Below are 23,150 nucleotides of genomic sequence, written 5' to 3' on the forward strand. Positions count from 1 at the left end.
CTACCCACAATCTTTTCGCTGATCGTCGACAAGCGAGCGGCACATAGGGTCCATTGGCAAACACGAACGGAAGGTTATCCTTGGTATACCGAAACCCTATTTGGATTCATTGAGTAACCATCGTAAACTTAGATCGTTTGAATGTAATACTGTTGTGATATGTAGCTAATTTTTCCCCATGGTTTATGTGAACATTGAAGGTGAACCCGCGCGACTTTTACTTTTGAGGCACTATAAAGTTGTTTCTCAGCAACACGTTCTGTCAATATTTTCAAGTCAACTTCAAACTTTAGTGAAGTTACCAACATCTCGGTACGTTTCCATAGTAATTTTACATTCAAATTGGATGTCCGGTTGGTAAAAATCCGTAGTCGTCCTTTTTGCATACCCTGCCACCCCCTGCCCCCCGCCGATTAGTCAAATTTGGTTTTCGCTGAGTTTTTATTTTTCTGTACAGCCACTGTCATCTGTCAGTAAGGCAAGTGCGTCAATTCATTTAGGGGATGCCGCATTGCTAATATGATTGCGCAGGATCGTGCACGTATTTGTGTATTTCCTCATTCATCAAACTGTGCAGTTTGCCAAATAGGAGGGGTGGGAGCTGTTCCCCATTCTCTATTCGATAACGGCCGCTGTTCTGTCCCGTCCGGGGGATATTTTTCGATCTTTCTCTCACTCCCCAACTATTCCTGCTCGATATGATTAGTCGTCGCCGGCGTATGGTCTACAACGGACCAAACACACAATGTACGAACGGCAACAACAGTAACAGAAACGATCAGTCCATGTGTTAGTTCGTATGGTAGCGTCTTCTATCTAGGGGTGGTATCATCGATGCGCTGACAAAGCCGTTGGCACTGCTGCCGCGCTTACGTTCCCAAGTGGTGAGAACAAGCGACAATTGCATTGACGCCTGCGGACTTCACACTGCTCGCTTTCCAGCGAGCGACAACCGCCGCAGTTGCAGCCAGCTCTCGGCCGCGCTCGTCTCTCTTTTTAGCGGCACTGCCGTTCTTCTTCTGACATTGCTGGGCCGTCGAACTCCTGCTAATGCCGCTGAAGGACTTTCGAACAGACATAATTCGATGCTTACACCCAGCCAGAAAGACGCGTCGTCGTCCAATCGACAGCATCTACTCAACGCAACGCAATAGCCACTTAGCGCAGGAATAACAGAAATGTGCGCGCGAAATATATATATATATATATATACACATATATATATATATATATACATATATATATATATATATATATACATATATATATATATATATACATATATATATATATATATACATGTTTGTCTGTATTAGCGACGCAAGTCGGTGCCCCCGTCCGCCAATGTTCGCCGCCTTTAAATCATGAACAGAACTGTCACGTTATTCGCTTGCTTCCGCCAGCGTCGCTACCAAATAGGCCTAACGCGTTCATGATAAGGACACAGAATAGGAGTCTCCCATGCGCTCGTAAAGACAGTGAAACCAATGGTGGTTGATTCGTTTTTATAGCGGCCTTTATAGAGCCTAAGGTGACAATCGAGAGACTATGGGTCCTCAGTACGCGCAGTGAATTTTGTGATTCGACCTGCAAATATACTCCAGCTCTTTTTTTATACTTCATTATCTATCCAGACATTATTTGCGCGCAACTAATAAGGACTTGTTCGTTAATAAGGACTTATGTTAAGGCTTTCATAAATATTGAACGAAACATTAAGAATTGCAACTATCACTTGTGGCAAGATGCACATGGTAACCCAACAGGAGCACCTGTGTCGTATGACCTGAGCGAAACGCTCTATCAGTACGTATAGGTTTTGAAAAGGGTCCTGGAAAATAAAGTACAACTTACCGTACTAGTCGTTCAACTAGGCGTAACCGTCAGAGTTCGCTAGAGGTTAGAATAATTTTGCGAACCAATAGAATAGAATTACGAAAAAAGGTCAATGAACGTAATAGATTATTTACAGGCTTGGTCAGTGGGAAAGAATCAGGCGCCGTACTAATGTGTGCCTTTTTCTAATCCTGTCACCGGCCCATAGAACGTCTATAGAGAAGTTATTCTTCGAATGCAAAAAAAAAACATAAACGTTATGAAGAGCCGTCCCGGTGGGCTTGAAGTATTCGTAGCGTTACATCCCCGTTGAAATGAAAAGCCATAAACGACGACAAGATAATTGGGCTCTTACGATGCCAGAGTGCGATAACGATTCTGATGAAGTCAGAATGAAAGCAGATTGTTTTGCTTGCAGTATAAGCAAGCTACTAAGTACGCCGGCTAAGACAACGTTTCTCCCACGATGAGGGCGACGATGAGGGCAAATCAACTGTACAGGTTGTTTGTTAGAAATAGTGTTTATTAGTTCAGAAGGGTACGTCTTTGTATCGGACTTTGACTAACTTTAACTGCCAGACGGTCACTCCGGAAGTGCTTATTATTACTATTAGCGCTCGACAGTACGCCGTTCGGCGGCTTCTTCGAAAGTCAAAAGTTACCACCCTAATGTGCTTTATATATCGAAAAGATAATTTATTAGAAACCAGCAACTGCTCATCTTGAGCGATTATTAGCACAAGTATTATACCGTATAACTAAACAAAGACTTGAAGGTTATTTGCTTGACTAGGTAAACAAGTGATATGGCACTGGAATTAGTTAGCTAGCAAGTTTTTCGGTAGACCTTTAAGAAAACTAATAGACAAGCGACCATTCGGTTACAGAACTGTTTGGCGTATTTGGGTTTGAGAGATATGTTATTCGGTGCTGATTTTACAGACTGTATCATTGAATACTATCTTGCTTGCATCAGCTTATAAGTAATGGTCGAAAATTTCGACTCTTGAGCGGGTTGGCTAGAAGATGTCGGAGGTCTAGAATCGTCAAGCCAAACTGCTCGAGATACGACGACCGCGGATAATTGAACGGTGATACTGATATACTCGTGACCCCCCCATTACCATAGTGACTGCGCGAGGGGCGGTGATATGCAGATGTGCTTGACTCGGTTCATTGCACATTGATGTTGAAGATGTATAGGAAATGATGTTTTTTCTCATTCCCTAATGCTCTACTTACTATATACTGTAATTAGAAACCCTACCACCTTATACTTACTTATGGTTCTTCAATAACAGTACTATACTTTAGGATTATTTAGAGGGGCTGAAGCCTTTCGACGCAGGTACCTCCCTAATGAGCAATAATGTCTGTGGCACTATGGGAAGACCCTATTATGTCTCATGATATTATTACTTTGCTATAGTATACTAAACATAACTGTATAGTAAGTGAACGATTTACAGATTCACCCAGTTTCAACTGAAAACCAAACCTGAGACCGGTTTCTCCGACTTCATAGAACCTGTTACCCTACGAAAAGGTGGGTTGTATGAGCGTTCATCTTGCGGAACCTCCCTCCAGATCTTATTGTTTAGAGAATGAGTAATGTATTGAACAGTCGATAACTTGTTAGTTTCGCCACGCAGATTAGTAGCCAGGTAGTGCGGTACTATTAACGACAAAACAAACTCACCATGTGCTATGTCTTCTCTATATTCTCTAAGCTCATGTTCTATTGCAAGAGAACGTTTATTGTACTTTTATATAGATACAGATCGGCGTCAATGCCATCCTTTTGTCACGCTAACGGGGAAATCTAAGGCTCCTCTTTTAAGACACTTAGTTCCTTGAATCCATTTAAAGCGACCGTATGCAGTCCTCTTCTATTTTTTACGACCCCCATGGCGAGAGGTTTCCTGAACACTTGTCAATTCTCGTCGCGCTGTTTCGTTCTGTCCAGCATGAATATCGGAATTTGAGCTGCAAGTATCTCTCTGAACCTATGCGTGACAGCTTTTGAAGTTTTGCTTAATTTGGTAATGACACACATGGCTATCCACTATCAAGTAAAGGTATTTGTGTGCTTCGTAAGTGTAATGTGTCATGGGGAACGGGGCACATTACCGACCCATATTTATTCGACAAAGCCTATTCCGTTATATTAACCAGCAGGTAAATAAAATCGTACGCTCGATGATAGCTAGGATGCGCTATTATTTTTGACAGCAGAATAGGTGCCCACAGTCAATAGTACCAGAAGTAATGGTCGCAGCAATGTTATCGTTGTATTTAGTTAATCAGGTTGCCTGGTCACTTTGATGTACTGTCTTCGTTATCGTTATCACTTGGCAATGCCTGAAAGTTAACAAAAAATATACATTTGTTAGCTATAAAACTGAAATAATCTAAAAGCGTTATAGGGACATAAGCTGATATTGTTGCTTCACTTATTGATTCGGTCGTCCCTAACGAAGGCGCCCAGTAACGGTACGCTTTTCAAGATGTAGGTTTTAAAAAACTTTCGAAAGTCCGAAGACCGCTTTACCATTTTATAGAAGCGATAGGGTCAGACATTTATAACTATGAACTAAAAACTACGTAGAAGTTCGCTACGACATTTTATAGCTTGTTGTTCATAGAGATCGTCCCTTCTCACACACATGCAATGTAAGCTTCATATACGTTAGGCAGTACTTCTTCTATATATATATATATATATATATATATAGCGCAGTGCACTGGAGAGCACAGTACGGGTAACTTAACTGTAATAAAATATAAGGATCCGCTACCATCAAGGCAAAAGTGGGTTTATGCAGGGAGCACCGTTTCAAAGCTCCAACAATAATCATAATAGTGAATAAACTAAGAAATAGTTTCTAGTCCTGTAACCTGAACGTGTATCTATTTAAAAAACTAATGATATATTCATATATAAAGAAATTAAGTTAAAATCGAATATTTTTGTTTGCCTTCTTACCTCGAGTTCCTCAAGGATGCTGTCGACAAAATCTGTCGGGTTTCTCTTGTACTGAACGGCGGCTCGAATCGCTTCGTTGAAGAGTTTGACTACGTTCGTGCCGTCAGACGCTGACACGTAGAAGATGGGCAATTGGTTCTTGGCGGGAAAATTGAATTTTTTGCGCGTGACGTCGTAGTCAGCTAAGAGAAAAAGACATGGTTTGTCACTGAGAGCAACGAGGACATTTGTTTTTCAATTACGACAAAAATAGCATTAGCAGATGAACTCAAAGTACCGTTACATCTGATAGCCAATGATGTTTTTGTTAGTACGGATGAGCTGACTGAATCAGCAGCAGACAACCTGATTTACCCGCTAATTTACATCGCTTACGACAAGCAGCACAGGCTGCCATTAGTAAGGTACACGTGAACAGTCTGGTATAAAATCCCCTTACCTCTGCCGAGCCTGCCGTTTGAGATTTCGGCCAATCGGGAAATCATATAGGATTACATTGATGTGGCAGAGGAAACTCGTCACGATACAAACTGGCTGGTCAATCTAGCCGAAACACTTATGGCCCTAAAATAAATAAGCCGCCCTGTCGGCTAAAGTAAACGAATAAGTAGGCAAATACGGACTTCGTAGATAAAGTAGCAATATTATTAAGAAAAGGGGCAGATTGGCTGTACTTTCAATAGATAGAGCTAGCGAGATGTTCGCGTTGACCTATACTATACCTAGTCATGGAACAACGCTACAATAGTCCTGAGATGTTACGTAGATTACCACCCTAAGGTACGTAATAAGGTCGACAGCTGACGTGCCGCTGCTCTTACTTGCAGTAAGCTGCAGATGCGAACACGTGCATCACTACGTGTTTCCTTTGCGCCCTTTAACTATGACAACTTATGTTGGTAACGCAGCTGTACTATTGTTCATTGTGAAAAAGCATATGCGATCTTTGCCGTCGTAGGTTATATTACATGAGGGAAAGAGAGAGGGCATCGATGACGTTTAGCAGGCTTGTGGAAGCGTTTAACGTACGTCTAACGGGTTTTGGCTTCTTGTGACAACTGGCAGCGAGGCTATCTGCGGCATACGATACCGCGATCTGGAGCAAGGCAGTCGGATAGTTCAGCGTTAAAAAGACATCAGCGGGTAGACGGGCAGGTCGGTTACACTTTGTAATGGAGGGCTGGCCGTGACCGTGGCCCTGATCAGGGTACCAACATCGGTTACTATGTCCGTAGACTAGATCACTAATGGCGTATTGCTATCACTCAGCTTTTTGTATTCGGCTGAGCAAAACACTATGACAGGTTAGGAGATATATCACTGGCTCGTAAACTTACATTTTCAAGCTAACACGACATCACCAATGATAACTCTATATCCGACGTTGCATTTAAATTTTAAACCTTTCAGACGCAGGACAGCGATAGACCCAGTTTTCTACCTGGGCTGAATGTCGGTCAAGGGGTCTGATGTTATAGTACGAAAAACAAGTTCTGTGATTCGATTTGTTAAAGGTACCAATTTTCTCGATATCTAAGACGATACGTTAGCTATACTATAGTAATGAATATTGGTACTATACGGTGTAATTTCACATTAAATGTTTTATATGCTGCCATTGTGTATGAAAGCTGACATCCCGAGATATCGCAACGTGACGGCTATAAACATTGCTTAAATGTATTACGTTATAATTGTTTATAGAATCGTTGCTATGTCTTCAGCGGGCAAGGCCACGATGTTTAATTACTGACACTCCCGTATAACTTAGAACAACGTTGCAGGCCCTACACATTCAGCGCAAGCACCCCTCTAACTACGAAGACTGGGTCTATCGATCTGCTGCAATTATAAAACTAGTTTTGCTTATCTTGGTTGCGAACAGCTTAGCACTAGGCATAATATAATCAAAATCTTCGCTCGATAGGAAGAACCGCCGCTGCAGATTGAAGAAAGAAAGAGCAGTCAAATGCTACGCTTCCGTTATATACAGTACAGTCGTAGACTCACCATCGATTTTATTGGCTACGCAAATGCACGGGATCGAGGGTCGTTGCCTTCGAAGTTCTTCGTACCAGCGTTGTAGGTTTTTGTAGGTCGTTTTGCGGGTAACGTCGAATACCTAAATAGATCAGATTGCAGACGTCACAACTCGTGGTAGTAATTGCTATTAGTGGAGGAGAAACTAGTCATTTTTCACCCAATGTTCCTTCTGTCCCATAGGTTATTTCGGTCATCCTTTACTATGCACCACGCGTGTGGTGGCGTATGGAAGGTTGTTTTGGTGCGGCAATGTATGCGCGAAATCCATATGCAATATAGCTCAAAAGCGTCCTTTGTCATGACAAAGCTTTGAGCTGATATTGGTAAGCCCGATATTGATTGCTCGCGAACGAACAACCCTTCCGGTTATTTGCTCTCAGTTAACTAAAATCTAATAGGCAACAACGGCTTTTTCACGTTGGATAGGCTACTGGATATTTCTAACTTACGAGAAAGTTAAGAACAGTAATGAAAATAGGTTTCTATCTTTATACGGAGGGATTCCAGGGTAAGCTTCAATAACTGTTCCTAGTCAAAAATAATCTTTGCTTTTGCCGCAGTTACTTAGTATGGCATACGAACCCTCAGTGGGCCCTTAACGTTATGAGATATCGAAATCGTACCTTCGCCAGCTCCGGCTTTACTTTTGTTCTTGTAGTCCATATGCTCTCTATCGTATATAACGTCTAATAAAAGCAAACTTTCTTAGTCCATACAGTGACCTCGCGCGCGGAGAAAAGATGTTCGAGCATTTGGTGCACAAAGTAAGGTAACTACTTACTAGCGCTACAATGGTACAGAAGGTCCTACCAAGCTGGACCAGGTGATTTGCGTATGCGCCAAAATCAATAAGGTGTCCTTGTCTGGACGAAAAACCCGCACATCAGATTCTGAAACCGACTCATACCTGAACGTAATTGGACCTATTTTGAGCCGATCGACACAAAGATCATGTTGAAACTTGGATAGGAAATGTGCGGGGTTTAACTTTTTCTTTACGTGTCTAAGTTAAACAGCTGGATGAAGCCATGAAGTTTTCGAAAGTGCATGGGCTATTCCATAGTTCCGTGCTGGTTGGTTATATTATTAATCAACAGAGGGCTTCATCTACTGCTGATGGGATTCTCCGGGTTTATAATAGCAAGCGTTGATTAGTTTTCTCAAATTTATCATTTTTCGTCAAAACAGTTCCTTTTGCTTAGTGATAGACTGATCAAGAACGCTCTGAATACATCAGTAAGTTAACTAAAAAAAGGGGCATAGACTTATTTCAACTATATTGCTCGGTCTTCCATTGAAAGCCTTGGTGTCAAATAATGAACCTCAGATGTTTTGTACGAATAATTCGGACTGTAATTCGGTGTCCAAAAGTGATTTTTGTCAAAGGGATCAAGCATGAAATTGAATTTTATTTACCAAAATACACGCGTGGGCCTGATGGTAATATGAAGCGTGCAATTTCTGGAACCGCTCCTGGCCTGCAGTGTCCCAAAAATCTGCAAGTCACACCAATAGAAACACACATAACGGATTGTTGGTCTAAGGCAAAGCGATCATCAGCTGCAAAATCTTCCTCGATCCTTTCTTCCTTGGTACAGATTTGATTTAGCGCGCATAATAATAACTAAAGTGGGAAATTCTCGCAACGGGTTGCACCAACGCGGGGAGGGGGTTGCTTCTAGTTCTAGCGCTATGGATAGGTGCCAAATGATATTGCTTAGGAGCTCACCCATTACATTTTTACTTCATTTGACTTCTTAAACAGTTCAACTATTCCTCGAGAGGGTTTTCTGTATGGTGGAGAAAAACAGGCAAGATGCAGCCTAAGCAAGTTAAAAGGACGTTGAAAGGAAACCTCATCATTAAAAAAGGCACTGTGAAACGAATTCTATATATAAATTAGTTGTTTTGTTTAGCGAAGACGCGGCAAATTATCACCGAAAAATATATATATGATACGTTCCGATGACCGATATCGGCGCAAAGGATACTATCGAATTAAGATTAAAGCCGATCCAGAAAGTTTTTGCGACTCTTCTGAATTGTGAAATTCATGATGTTTCAATAGATTCAGTGTAGAAGTCAACGTGCAAATATTATGTGGCTAGTCTGCAATCATAACGCTCGAAGGGTCACTTCGAATCGTTGGCCCTTTAAAAAAGTCAGTGAAAACAAAGTCGACTAGGCCGCTAACAAACTGTAACTTGTGCCTATTGGTTTGTAATAGGCAACGAAACACTTGTTCCTGTTCGATATTGGCAAACTGCCCATGGGGCTCGTGTGCGCGCACTAAGCTAACCAGGTTTTTCAACACTGTGGGACAAAAAAGAGCGGTCTGCATTTAACACATCGAGCTTATAGTGCAATAATGTATTGTCGATTGCTTCCTATTAACAGGGTATAGATAAATGCAGTGGTACATACGAGAAGGCATTGCGTTTTCGGAAAGCCTTTAGCCTCCGAAGGTGTCAGGATCACACGTTGCGAAAATAGAACGGAAGAAGGAACGAGCACTTATGCAAAATGTTACCTCACATTTAACAGGAATGTTTCTTACCAACTGCCACGTCCGTTCCATCGACGTTTGTCTTATGCCTGAACAAAGTCAGTGCATAGGTTGACAGCTGGCTGGTTTTACTGAAAGTAGTAGAGTTCAATCAGGGATTATTGGGTGCCTCAGTGTATAATACGTCTAATTCGACAAAACGGTGGATGCAGCATTATACGCTAACAAAAATCAACGTGGAAATGACAAGGAGATCGATAACATTATCTCGAGGGGGGAAGGGGGATACTATAGAACTGTGCAGCTACCCCGTCCTCATTGCTACATGCAGTGTATTGATATCACTTATATAAAAAATTCATCCCGGAGACTCCATAGGATGGGCAATATATTAGGCGCCGCAATTGATCTATAGCCTTATATGGTAAGATACATGTCATTGAGACGAAGTTGAAATGAAGAAATACGACAAAGCTGTACAAATACTCACTATTCATCGAGAAGGAATCGCTCTACAAGCCTGTAACGGTCACACAACAACAAACACTACGTTTATTTAACCTTGATTAGTATCTTTTGTTAGAACCTGTCTGCTGGGTAGACCTTCCACACGTCGGCTCAGCTGATAGCTAACTTAGAATGCAAACCTAGCTCACAAACTTCAAACAACGCTTTCATAACTACGCGTATCTGCTTCTTTGGCTTTCGCGGAAGTCCACTTACGACATAATTGGGGAACTTATTGTAGTTCTTAGCAGTTTTGGATGGAACTAGGTCCGTTTCCATGCGAAGGGACAAAGCAGCCGCGTTTTCGTCTTGATTGCCCCGCTGTCAGCGGAAGATCTGTAGTCCACTGTGAGCAATGGCAATCAATGAGAATGGTAAAATTTTTCTTGCTAACTAAACCAAGTGTCAAGACGATAACCATAGATAAGATGAACGGCATAGAGTCTGTACAATTTTTTTAATCAGGTGCAGCACATTGGCATAGGAGCACGTACTTAGCGAACAGCGTCATCTCCTTTAAGAAACTCTTTTGCCCAACACTCAGTGTTGTAGAATAACATATTTGTGATTGCTTGATAGAACTGGTACTACACCATTGAAGAGACAATGCATTCTGCCATCCTGCCGACATTTAGCTTACTTTGGCCTTAAGACGAAGACAGCTACTGCTCATTAGGCATGGATGCTGATTCTGATATGACGCTGGATTCTTTGTGGGCAGTTCTCAAGACGCTAACGTCACTGCGGCCGTTAGCGATGTCAGGGCGACGAGACAAATACAGGTAAACTGAGAGTTTTGTTTAAAACGACATCCCGTCTGCCCATAATGCTTACTACCGACGACCATTCCGATGATACCAATTGGTCTAGCCATATTGGCTGAGACTTACTTGGACTTTCCAACGGCGCTGTCGCCTAGACAGATGACTTTTACTCGTTGTATTCCATCTGTTCCCACCTGCTCGTAATCAGCTACATCCTCAAACTGACCCTTCATTTTTCTTGAGGCAATCGGTGTTGACGAGCTTCGAATCGGCACAGCTCGAAAGGCAGCTGAGGATTGAATAGGTAAAATGCTGATGCCCAGCTGGTTGGGTCGATTAATAATATCTAGGCTCGTCGTTGTAGAATGTAGCTCGTACAATCTATAAAACAGGATACACTATATTACTTACTTAACAATTATATATTAAGTTCGAAAACATCCAACTTATTTTTGTTAGTTCTTATCATTACTTACCAGGTCCTTGTCATTTGTCGAAGCGTTTTGAGTAGACATGACTGCTCAAATTTTGGGAGCGTTATCTCGAGTCATTTCTCACTTTCGCTTATATGTACAACATAGAGGAAACAATATGTACCCTCCACAAAAAGTTATTATCTAGTTAGTCAGTGTTTGAGATTGTTTATTGACTATAAACTCTCAGAGCTTTGTTTTTGGTTAGAGTAATAACTTTGTAGACATATCAATAGTTCATCAATCAATATTGCAAATCAATTGCATTCCGCTTACGGCTTTAAATTTATTAACGTGGCTTTGAAAAGAGAACTCATGGAGAAGCATACGCCATTTTGTACGATTCATCTTGACTAAATGAATAGATGCCCCAGTTTATAAATAACTGTCAAGATATCCGGACGCTCAGTACAACGTCTCACGGGCCTCCCATGAAGTCTTTGCAGACATAGAAATTATTCGCAACATGAACTTCTAGCAGAAAAGAAATGACTGTCGTATAAATGTTACTTTCTTTTTTTATTTAAACAAACACGATGTAAAGGGGTCTACCGTACCAACTTAGCCCTATCCGTATTAATATATTTTTTTATGCACATCAGCCCAGTCTTACGTTCGGCATTACGCTTCTGTGACAGGATGAATAGCAGAGGGCAGATTCCAAGAAGATTCTCAAATAATCCGATCTTAATGATAATAATAACTTCAAAGGCATAATTTATTTAATAGATGATGAATCAAGCTCTATATACTATTAGGTCCCTATGTCTGACTATCCGACCGATCCGACCCTCTAAAGAAATCAGGTTGAGTCGGATTGATCTTTTCGGTGTCGGTAGAGTTTTGTCCTGCCTGGAAAAAGCCCAGCATAAGATAGAACTGATAATATGAATACTTTTCCCCGGGGAATTTGTTTTTCCTTTAATAACAGTAGTGTTAAGATGACTGAACCATTTTGTTATTTATGACTCATATCTTTCCACTAGATGAAATTTTTTCTCGGGGGTGAGGCCATTGATTGAACGAGGTATCAAGATTGCAACAACATTCCTATGAGAGAGCTGGAACAAGGGCACGGGACCTGTGATGGGGTAGAATCTCAGAATCGCGTCGCGTGCATAGTCGCAGTACGTGTACGAGTCGAGTAAAATCTGCACGCCCGCCAGCCATTGGAACCTTTGCAGTTGAACTCAACTATTTCTTCAAGCAGTTAATAGATTAACAAGAATTAAGTAACGAAGTTATTAGGATAACATTATTTTCAGTGGAGTAACCAATTGTGAAGTAAAATTATAGAATAACTGTGCGAAGGCAGCGAGGTATATACCCGTAATAGCGCAGTGGGTAGCGTGTGTTCCTCCTAAACTAGAGAGCACTTTATCGCTGAAGTTCAAATCCATGTATGGATACGCTTGCTTTCGTACTTCGGCTTAACTACCATTCCTCGTCTCCTATGCCGTGCTAGGTAACGGGCGCAGTGACACAGAATATAAAATTAAAGTTGAAAAATATGTTTACTAATCGGTAGTTGCAACGGATACCAGAACTTATACAACGCTGTCTTGAAATGACTACACTTACGCTAAGAAAAACATCGGTGTGCAATCGGATGGTGATTTAAGTTAGGGGTAAAGTGTAACACGGATCAAATATTAGAGCAGGCAAATAACTGCAACACGGCAACTGGACTGTTAGAACATTTCAATGAAAGAACAAGATTTGTGGAGCTTATAGCGTGTAAAATTGAATTCCAACGCATGTTAGTTAGCCTTGTTGTAACGTATCGCTATGTGACAGCTTTTTTTCTATATTGTGTTGGACTAAGTAAAAGATCAGCGAATTAAGCGCGCAACAAAGTCCGAAGATCCGTCTAGTATCTACTGAAACGCCTGTAACGATGCGGGTGACGGCGAACACCCGATATTCAAAGGGTACGCATTTTAAATTAGCGGAAATTTAATCGTCATTCTACCAAGGCGCAGGGCCTCATGTATCACACATTTGTTTTGAGCGCTGCAATGGTATCAATTTAGTTTCGTTAACAAGTAGTTCGGAATCTACAAATAATGACCCAGGTTCTAACACTTGTCTGCGACAGGTTCACGCTTATGATGGGTCCAACGCATGTCAGCATCAGCAAGTCCTCTTGTGGTGATTGTTAGGTAGTTGGAGTTTGAAAGAAGCGCCCGTCGAGTAGCATGTACTTGAAGATTCGGTAGAAGAGTCTGCGACGTCCTGCCCCCAATGACAGGGCAGAGATCGATACTTCAGTTACGAATCATACTTGCCGGTACCCTCTTGAAAAGTGGTGGGAGAACCAGAGCTCTGGTACAGATCTGACAGCTACCTCCTGTACTCTGCGGGTAGTCACAACTCGGTTCCAGGCTAGTAGTAAGCACAAGATTCGATAAGTAAGCCATTCGATGTACACCCCAACGATAACGTTAACAAATTCGCTTGCATTCGTCTCAAATGGCCGTTTTTGTAACTCACATAAACCTACAGATCAGGTACGGTAAATTAGGCTAAAATGCCGATGACAATAATAATACCAAACAAATACGTCTTTATATATTGTTTCTTATATGAAAAACTATTCGTTCGTAAATTGAATAAACACGAATAAAATTTACAGCACAAAGAAGATACGCGCTTGTATTTATTCGTATTCAACTTGCTTTTGATAAATGTCGACAAATACATGTACAACACATGATGACTTATATACACATATTCATCTATATGGGATTTTCATATGAAATAGACAGTGTGCAGGAATCTCCTAAGCGATTGCTAAATCATCGTTAAGATCGGTCTGAGGGACAGTTCGCTGATGTTCGAGTGGGTGCAGCTACAAGAGGACGGTAGGAGCCTTCATCACAATGGAGTTTGCGTTCCCAATAATAACCTTTCCTTTGTAGCTCGCTGCTCGAAATGTCAGGCCGCAGTAGCATGATGAAGTTTATAAAATTATCTCTGCGGTCAATGCTGAAGGGCAAGTGGGCACGGGGCAGTAACGGCATTATAATCCAACAAACCGAAAAGTAGGCTTGACAAACATCAGGTCTTTGCCTCAGTCTCGCACAAATTGACTTCAGTAATAGCCGCGGGCCGCTATCGCGTGCACTACGTACACGTGTTTAAGAAGTATGTGACGTTTCAATCCCAAATTAAAAGCCAAGGTTGATTTCTTTTAGCAAGGCGCTAGAAACCGATAAAGAATAAGACGATTCAATGCTTTTAGCAAAACCATATTTTGGTTATCAGTGCCGTCAGTGTCAAACTGACAAAAACGTACGGTGGCGCTGCCCGATCTATGAGAACGTCGAGAGAGGAACGGAGCACGCCTGGCACCGGGAACGGTTTGCCGCTTATCCAGGTTGTCTCGAACAAGATAAAAGACAACACCAAACAGTGGAAAGCTAAAGATAGATCTAAAAAGAGTCAAAATTTGTGAGACAATAAGGGTGGAATTGTGTGTCCCTCATAATATCTAGTAGCTCGTATAAATGTCTATCTGTATGAAAGCTATTACAGGAAGGCTATGTAAAACTTCTAAGCTAAGCGAAAGCTTAGATAGATATAGATAGACAAAAACATGTTTATTTTTCGAAAATTAGTGGACAGCTTGCCAAAAAGTAAATGATCTGGTTAATAATAAGAATCACTGTGTTCTTTAATGCAAATGCTTTGCCAAATTTTCGTAAAGTATGTGTATCTGCAACGATACGTTTTTTGTTGCCGCTCGTTGGGGGTGGCGTCGTGGTTTTCTGCTCACTTATAGAGAGAGATTCTATTAAAGTAGCGATTAATATTATCGTGGGAAAGATCCTATTGCATAGTATATGCTGATATTGTATCCAATGTACGTTCTAGCAAATAGTTTACATTTTTGAGTATTTTACATGTTATTCTCGCTCACATGATCCGAGGGGAATAATTTCAACTCATATGATGAAGGCATAAACCTATCGAGCATCTGGCTGCAATATAAATGAACGGAGTAAACACAAGAGAATCCTGATGGTCTATGCGTACATTAAACAGGTGCTTCGTATTCATAAAGAATTTTTTCATACGCGCTCGTGTGATTTACGAGGCTCGAGTGCCCTTCATCAGGCTCATTTTTTCTGTTATCGAACAGCGGTTCTATAAAATAATCGAGTCTTAAATAGAATCCGTAAAGCGCCTTTGCTATGCACCTAGTGATTTTCGAATACATCCTCCGTTAAGATAAATATCTGTTTCGTCTTCCCGAGCAACTGGACTCTCGTTCAACAAACAGAATTCACTGAAATTTTCAGGATCGCCCTAAGTTCGGAGAGCTTGCTTACAGAGTTTTTATGGCGGTATCCTTTTCTAGGCGATCGTGTTGCACTCACCTACTGTTATTTGGAGACAATTGATTTTTCTTGCCTGCTACCTTCCTTGTAATGTAACTTGTATCTGCTACACGGCCCTACCTAGTGCAGATATTTTTTGGACATCTTCTGAATAGAAATCTAATTTAATAATCACAACACAATTTGTTTCTTATGGATATGTTCAGAGTAGCGTCAACATCCCACTGGCTGGAACTAGGCATGCACGATGTAGTGAAACCTAACTGACATTGCCGAACGCAACGGGTTCGAGTATTCTGATCTGACGTGGAAAGACTTCGAGTCGAGTGAGACGCGCGGGCGCACATGAGTGTTCCCCGTATCCATGGAAACGGGCAACTCGAGACTACTATGGGGGTAGAGAACCGCCGCCATACGCAGAGCCATCAGAGGACACAGGTGATGTATATACAGGCTTGTTTCAACAAATGGAGGGTCCGTTTACAGATTGCTCATTAGATGTAATACTGACGAAGTTTGGAATACTTACGTAAGAGAGATGATGCTACAGTCAACATCACACGTTGTCTTCGTGTAATAATTAAACAGTTATAAAAAATAGAAATTTCGAGAGTGCTTCAGAAAGCACAATTACTCCAAAAAAAAAATCAGAGAGATTAAAATTAACGCGAATCCTAGTACGCTTGAAAAAATTGAATTTAACAATGCCAAAAGCCCGTTATTGCACGAACACCTTTTATTAGTTTCTTCTTCTAGGTAAAAAATGTTATTTCTATTTTTGAACTTTTTTTTTGATTTTACATTAACCGAATACGTAGTGACACCGAATATATCTTGCATAATCATGCGTTGCGTATTATATTTAGGATACACATTTATACAGCTACAAGCGATTCATGGATTGGGCACATGACACGAGCGCCACGTAATGACGCATTTAGTGTAGTTTTGTCCTTCGCTTTTCACACTTCGTCGTAGACTGTGCTTGTTATGGCACCATCAAACTGAGGGGACTGTAGTTAACGGATAAGCGGAGACAGTAACGGTAAGCGTGCTGCATCCAACGTTTCTTCGCCTCCTATCGAATCATGCCTTTTATTCTTCCTATTCTTCACGACGTTCGTTGCTACGGCGTCTGCGCCGACAGTGATTATATATATATATATATATATATATGCGAACACGCTGTTGCTAATAGGACGTTAACACAAAAAGCTGTTCATTTGTATTTAATTTCTATGAGTATACTGTAGTGTGAAAACAGAAATACACGATACTTGTAGGTAAATAAGGTATAGTATGTTTTTTATTACACGTCTTGAACACGTCTTATTACACGTCAATATGAACTCTTTTGCTCAATAATGTGCTTCCATAGAAGCAAAGCTCACCTACATATGCTCTATTATTAATCTTAAATATCCAAGAACAGCCCCCCTATCTTTCCACTAACTGATCATGATTGTACAGTGCACTGTATTTTACAGAGTGAGAATGATATTTCACTGTTTGAATCTATGTTCTGAGCCCTACTCGATAGTGGTGATCGTCAGTAGCAAATAATTTATGTAAAGAACCTTCTTGGCCCGTTTGCATGTTGTTATATAATTGAAGCTCAAGTTCTGTGTTTTTCAAACTTGAAGAGCCTGACACAAGTCAGTTATTATCGATGACAAGTATGATTCTATATAATAATGTTCTTTGCGTACGGCCTTATGCCTGTGCTTTATTTACTCTTTTCTTGCTTTGGGCACTATTTAATGAAGCTTGATACTGCACAACTATGGATGGTTAAGTTGGAAGATGACACATGCCGAAGAATAGTAAAAGCACATATATTTAGCCTATTCATTTCATGGATAATTCTGCGCACCGTTTGGATTTTAGGCCATGCTTCTTTTCCACATAGCAGGTGGTACAGCAAACTGTTATGATTCAATAAATTTTACATCTTTTTACTGGTATTGTGTAAAAAAAATAATTAGTCATTCAAATCACGTCCATCTATTTAATTTAGCGAATTGTGAAAATACCTCTCAGCAGCAGCATGCTTAATTAATGCGTAAAGTACCGTTAAGGAGGGGAGTCACTGTTCCATGATCTTCTTCGATGGCGATACGAATGCAGGTAACGTAAGAAATCAGGCACACTCGCGTAGCAAATGGTACTACGAGACTTAATTCCGTCATTAATAAATATAGCACTATTTACAAACTGGAAAATAATGATAGCGTATACATTGTGCAGGCAGCATCTTAGGCGTTCACAAGAACACGCTAAAGGACAAAAATTAAAAAAACACGCATAATCTACGTAGATTTTCTGTAAGGCAATGCACTTTTTCCAAAATTTTGGAGGAACTTTTTCTATTAACGTATTCGGTTCCCGTTTTCAATAGGCAGCTCCACATTACACATTCATAGTCAGCATGCTGATTACAATAAAAAATTCAGGAACCATGCACACTATGACAATTTGAAATTATGAGCAGTTATCGTAGATGTCGTGGGTATACTGCGATTCCCAGTCACGCAAAAATATGGCCTTTAATTGCTGTTGTATCTGTTCTTGAAATATGTGGATTCCGACGCCCGCCGTGTAGGTGAAATAATCGCCGGACCAATTGGATGTTCCAATGAAAGCTCTCTTATCCGTTACCATATACTTGTTATGATTGACACGCGAGAATGGAATAATGCGGTTACGGGACAGTGGAGGTACAACGAATTTCTTCGTTTGAATGCTGAAAACCTTCCCAAGCTCGCCGAGGCTAGCGACAAAAGCCTTCATCTCCGGCTTCGTACTTTGCCACTCGCTGACAAGAAGACGCACCTGAACCTTCCGCTCGATAGCCGCTCGCTTTAGCGCTGTCTCGAGTACCAGCCATAGTTCGCCTTTTTTCGGGCTATCGTAGATCATCTGGGGATAAAAATCCATAACTGCGACGTAGATGAACTCTTCGGCCTCGTTGATACCAGCAAGAATCGACTCCAGATCATCGGAACGCCCTTTTGGGCTGAACGGAGGAGGCGAGCTGGAGATGTACACCTGCGCAGCTGAGTTGTTCAGATTAACGGGGAGAGGCGTCTTAGCGTTGTATTGCGTAGAGAAGCTATCTGGCCAGTTTGACGGGACCGTACCCAAAACTCCAACCGTCCAGTAGATCTCAAACACTTTCTTTAAGTCGAGAGCCAGCGACGGACAATTATATATAACTGCGCCCAACTCTTTCACCTGAAGAGGACATAATATATATATATGATATATAGTAGGCTCAATGAGCTTCAACAACGAAGGTTACCTTCCAAAAAACGTAGATTCTTAGATGTCCGTATTTAAAACCACTCTCATTTGTCAAAAGAAACAAGCTATAAATTTCATTAAGAATTTAGCGAAAATTTAGAGGTTATTGAATATGTATATTAATCATAATACAAACGGCGATAATAAATAAGCATGAGAAGAACCCTCAACATAAATGACTTAAGAACGGTACGACTTTGTCTTAGGGAGGACATCTATCCGGTAAATTACCATCGGCTTGTTACAAATATGCAGTCCATTGTTTTTGCCAATATTAGCGCCAAAAGGTTTCCGTAATTTCATGTAGTATTTGGTGATGCACCAGTCGATTCAGAGGTGGATTGCCAGAAGTAATTGTCTAAAGTGCACGTCTTCCCCCATTTTGAAAAGAAATACCAATGACTATTTGAAGATTTAAAAAAAAATCCATGTAAGTGCTTTTAGCCGAAATCGAACAGTTTCGTTAGAATGATTGTTCTTATTGTAAGATAAATTTTGAATACCAAAAATTGCAACAGGTAACGCAAATATGCGACAACCAATAAATACACTCAACGGCTCAAAAGTGTTCTTTTGAACTGAAAGATGGAGTACAAACAGATTTAACAAAAAAAACTTAATAGTGTTCTACCCGATAGGACAGCTCTAGTCTCGAAAAACTAGGACATGATCTCGTTGTGTTTCAGAGAAAACTAAATTGCCTCTTTTAGTGCCTCAAACGGTAACAGCTAGAAAATTAAAGAGCCTGCTGAGGAATTTACCTGGCTAAGCGACCGGTAATCCATATTTGCGCTGCCGATGAAGATGTGGGTATCGTCAACGACCCAGAACTTTGTGTGAAGAAGTCCAGCACCAAAAATTTCATCAAAATCGAGTGTTTGTACATCGGCAGCTCCTAGCTTTACGAAATCTGCAGTGTCAGTAGCGGGATTAATCTTTGAAGGTATGTTTTGGACGATGCGAATTTTAGCATTGCCGCGAATACCCGTATTAAGCAGAGCAGCGAAAACTTCTTCACCCATCCATGACGAATTATCACCTATAACCAGTACGTGTATACACCAGATACCAACACAAATACGCTCATTTCATGTTAGAAGCTATAAACGCTAATACAACGTTTCCTCTGCTCACCATTCAGCCCACGCTTATATGTATGTGCCCCGCCTCAAAAAATGGCCAGGTGTAATGGGCAATACAAAAAAATCAATCAGTTAAACCTAAACGACATTTTTTTAGCCAATATGGCGCCTGTATGTTGTATCCTCAATCCAACCTGGTTGCACGGTTCTAGTTCACTACTAGCTATACCATATATTATATTATAATTACACACTGCATGTAATACCTGGAGAGATATCCTTGTTTCGAAGTGTCCAATAGAAGGAGGCAATGTCAATATTACTTTGCGCTTTGCTAATGAGATTCATCCATGTCTGATGGGTGGTTGGGTGTACTGGAGATCCGCTAGGAAACGTTAATTCTTCAGGGACGCTCTCTACCAGCGAGAAACAACAGTCGTCAAGGCCTACAGCGACGGATGTACGGAGTGCTAACAATGGCACCAACAGGAGGAACATAGAAGTCTAAAAAGAAAATCAAAAATCGTTAGTAACAGCTGCTGTATTTAGCCGGTGGCAGCAAAAATTATGACTGATTTACTGAGCTCTGTAAAGATCACTAGCATATGACTGAATGATATTCACAAATTGCCGTTACCTCGAACGATATTTGCCAGCAAAAAAAGATTAGCGTGTTTGAGCCTAAACAAGGAGGTGTTTCAAAGCGGCGCTGATTCGGTACAAGGCACGCGTTTCATCTTCACTCTTGTACTTTTACTTATTGGACATAGTTTAAATAAGACACAATGTGTGATGGATAGATACACAGTTGCTGCCTCTTATCATGCTATACTTGTAATCACTTGAGCGGACAATGCACCTGGAACATCAGCAGCAGTGGATTTGTAAATTCGCGATCACGGAGTATCTTAGCTAGACAGAATGGTTAAACACAACGCGGCAAAGATCTAAGATGGATAGGAAGAGTGAAAAAAATCTTTCGTGTTTATCCTTCTCCTACGTTGCTTGATTAACTCATCTTACTTCAGCCCAGAAATGTCAACAATAAAAGCAATAAACATGTTTATATTACTAAACTTGTTGATTCCCATCACTCAAAATACAATATATTCCTCATTTACTACTACAGCGAGCTTCGATTATAATTGATCAAGGACATCAAGGAGATTTTAGGCTAAGGTGAATAGAGCGATATTGATTCGATGTAAAATTTCGTGAAAGCCAGTGCGAATGCCCAAGGCAGCTTTATCTGCATACAGTCGTGGCACACACGATAGAACCCAATCCTCTAAATGCCGTTCGGCAGGTCATTTGTTTTCCCACCTGTTTTTATCGCAGTGGTTAAGCATTTCACACCAATTGTACAATATTTCAATTCAGATTACCTAGTTCATCGGACGAATTCGCTTTGGGATTTCGAGCCACTTAAGTAACTTAACATTTAAAAAAAAACCTGCTATATGCATCACATGAGTAAGCACTTCGTAGAAAACTTCAAAACTGTAGAATTAACCTAAGCAACTGTTTTCTTAGGAATCGTGTAGGGCACCTCGGTGCAGCCCGAAAAACGCTGCGGCCCGAAAAACGCCACTACATTATAGGGATAGAGAATAAGATACATTGTTCTATTTTTTTTATAAATTGTAAAGGGTATTAACTTACCATACTGAGGCGGCTTATGTATTGATTCGGTCGTTTGTAGATCACTTTCATCAGTCTTCTACTCTAATTTTTTTTTAAACCACACGCGAATTAAGACACGATCAGTCAGTCGACAGTGCTATTGAAAGATGTTCAATAGGTCATATTACTTGAGGCGTTATTCCAGGGGGGAAGAGTTTGACTAATCATTTGGTTGGAACAATATGGACAGATGGGGGCGCACTTCTCTACGACATATTACCTTCTACTCTTTTGTGTAGCTTCAACTCGCACGTTCAACAGCTCACGTTTAACAAATGTTTTTGTTAGATTTGAAATTTCTACCGCTTGCTTGTCGACGTGTCGAATAGATATTTCTTATATTTGCATTTCACATTTGGGTTCACTCTCCGGCGCTCTCATTTGGTACCAGCGTCTCCCAGCATAAAGTGAGAAGATAGACTAATCTAGTAGTCGATGTTAAGTACCTGATTAACCATGCGATATATTAAACAACGATGCTGCAATACCGAAATACATACCATTAATTGTTTATACCATTTTGTAATATACCACGCAATAGAAGAAGTAGCACTTAGCATCCGTTAGCGGTTACGTTATCCGTGATATCAGGACTGATTGTATTTTTGGCGTTGTCCCTCACTGCAGACGTATTATATCATCGTCTGTACAATTGCTTTGCTTTGTGTGTGTAGTGTGCTTTGCCTGAGTGCGAACAATCGACGTCGAACGTTTCCGTACCATCGACTTGTAATATAATTGTTTTCAAGTAGTTTGCCTCTACACAGAAATAAATATAAAATGATCCTCATGAACAGCGTCCATTCACACCTAGCTTGCGCAATAGATGTATTGCATTTTTCAAATTCCAAACCTGATAACAGTTCTATATTTTTAGATCATTTTTGCTTGTTTTTACAGCAACACATTAGCCTAGACAAACAGCAAGGCGTCTAACATCGGAAGTTCTACGAATTTTATTTAATGCAAGCTTTATAATACTAGCAGGATATTTTGCGCGAGTAGTGCCATTTTCATATTGAGGGTGAAAGCTTTTCAGACTACACTTGTACACAAAGGTAATAAATCACTTTGTCGTTGGCTGGCAGAAATGAATGCCTCATAACCGGTGGCACTGCGCTTATATCAATGTGTATTTACTCACATATTTATATTATGATAATTGATCAGTTACATATAGGTACAATCACCGTATCCACAAGACAAAATACAAAAAGAGATTAAGTCATAAATATTTTAAGCCGAATTTTTAATTATTTACCCTTGTACAGCTTAGCTAAAACATCAAGGAATATAATTACAGTTTTTCCAGCTGGACCGATTGAATGTTTCCATGATGTGGAGGATCTTTACTCTGTTTTTAGTTGATATCTGCTTTTTCAAAATCATTACCCTATCAACGTCCTACGTGCATAATGAGACGCAAGACACCTGATTAATTTTTTGCAGCTTTTTTATAAGCAACTGACGTTCTATCGTTTTATTTGCAACCATTGTCTGACGATGATACTTCTAAAACCCGTATGTTTCTACATTCGGGTCTACTCGAAACTTTGTCAAATGATAGATCTTGTAACTTTGATCAAGCGAAAACGCTTCTGCGTTAATATATATACTGAGTTCC

At 40.6% G+C, this 23,150-nt stretch overlaps 2 protein-coding genes across 6 annotated transcripts; both read right to left on the reverse strand.

The window, feature by feature from the left end:
- Positions 1-3,539: 3,539 nt before the first annotated feature.
- LOC111248571 (rab-like protein 2A) lies at positions 3,540-15,872 on the reverse strand. Of its 2 annotated transcripts, XM_022801095.2 has the most exons (8): positions 15,498-15,872; positions 10,769-11,023; positions 9,862-9,891; positions 9,423-9,502; positions 8,282-8,361; positions 6,833-6,944; positions 4,823-5,004; positions 3,540-4,197 (listed from the first exon to the last, which is right to left on the reverse strand). In XM_022801095.2, the coding sequence occupies exons 2-8, from the start codon at positions 10,873-10,875 to the stop codon at positions 4,153-4,155; spliced, it is 636 nt and encodes a 211-aa protein (XP_022656830.1). In that variant the 5' UTR covers positions 10,876-11,023; positions 15,498-15,872; the 3' UTR covers positions 3,540-4,152. The 2 variants fall into 2 exon arrangements, with proteins under 2 accessions (XP_022656830.1, XP_022656831.1); XM_022801096.2 differs by lacking the exons at positions 10,769-11,023; positions 15,498-15,872 and adding an exon at positions 10,095-10,313.
- An 863-nt stretch (positions 15,873-16,735) lies between these two features.
- On the reverse strand, positions 16,736-22,239 carry LOC111248569 (5'-3' exonuclease PLD3-like). 4 transcript variants are annotated; one of them, XM_022801085.2, is made up of 5 exons: positions 22,027-22,239; positions 21,506-21,568; positions 20,110-20,347; positions 19,523-19,800; positions 16,736-18,692 (listed from the first exon to the last, which is right to left on the reverse strand). In XM_022801085.2, exons 1-5 carry the CDS (start codon positions 22,084-22,086, stop codon positions 17,940-17,942), a joined length of 1,392 nt encoding a protein of 463 aa, XP_022656820.1. In that variant the 5' UTR covers positions 22,087-22,239; the 3' UTR covers positions 16,736-17,939. The 4 variants fall into 4 exon arrangements, with proteins under 4 accessions (XP_022656820.1, XP_022656824.1, XP_022656825.1 ...); XM_022801089.2 differs by having other exon boundaries at positions 21,506-21,623; positions 22,027-22,176; XM_022801090.2 differs by lacking the exon at positions 22,027-22,239 and adding an exon at positions 21,747-22,008 and having other exon boundaries at positions 21,506-21,623.
- Between the last annotated feature and the right edge of the window lie 911 nt (positions 22,240-23,150).

Source organism: Varroa destructor, unplaced genomic scaffold (assembly GCF_002443255.2).
Source record: "Varroa destructor unplaced genomic scaffold, Vdes_3.0 BEIS01000004.1, whole genome shotgun sequence".
Classification (NCBI taxonomy): Eukaryota; Metazoa; Arthropoda; class Arachnida; order Mesostigmata; family Varroidae; genus Varroa; species Varroa destructor.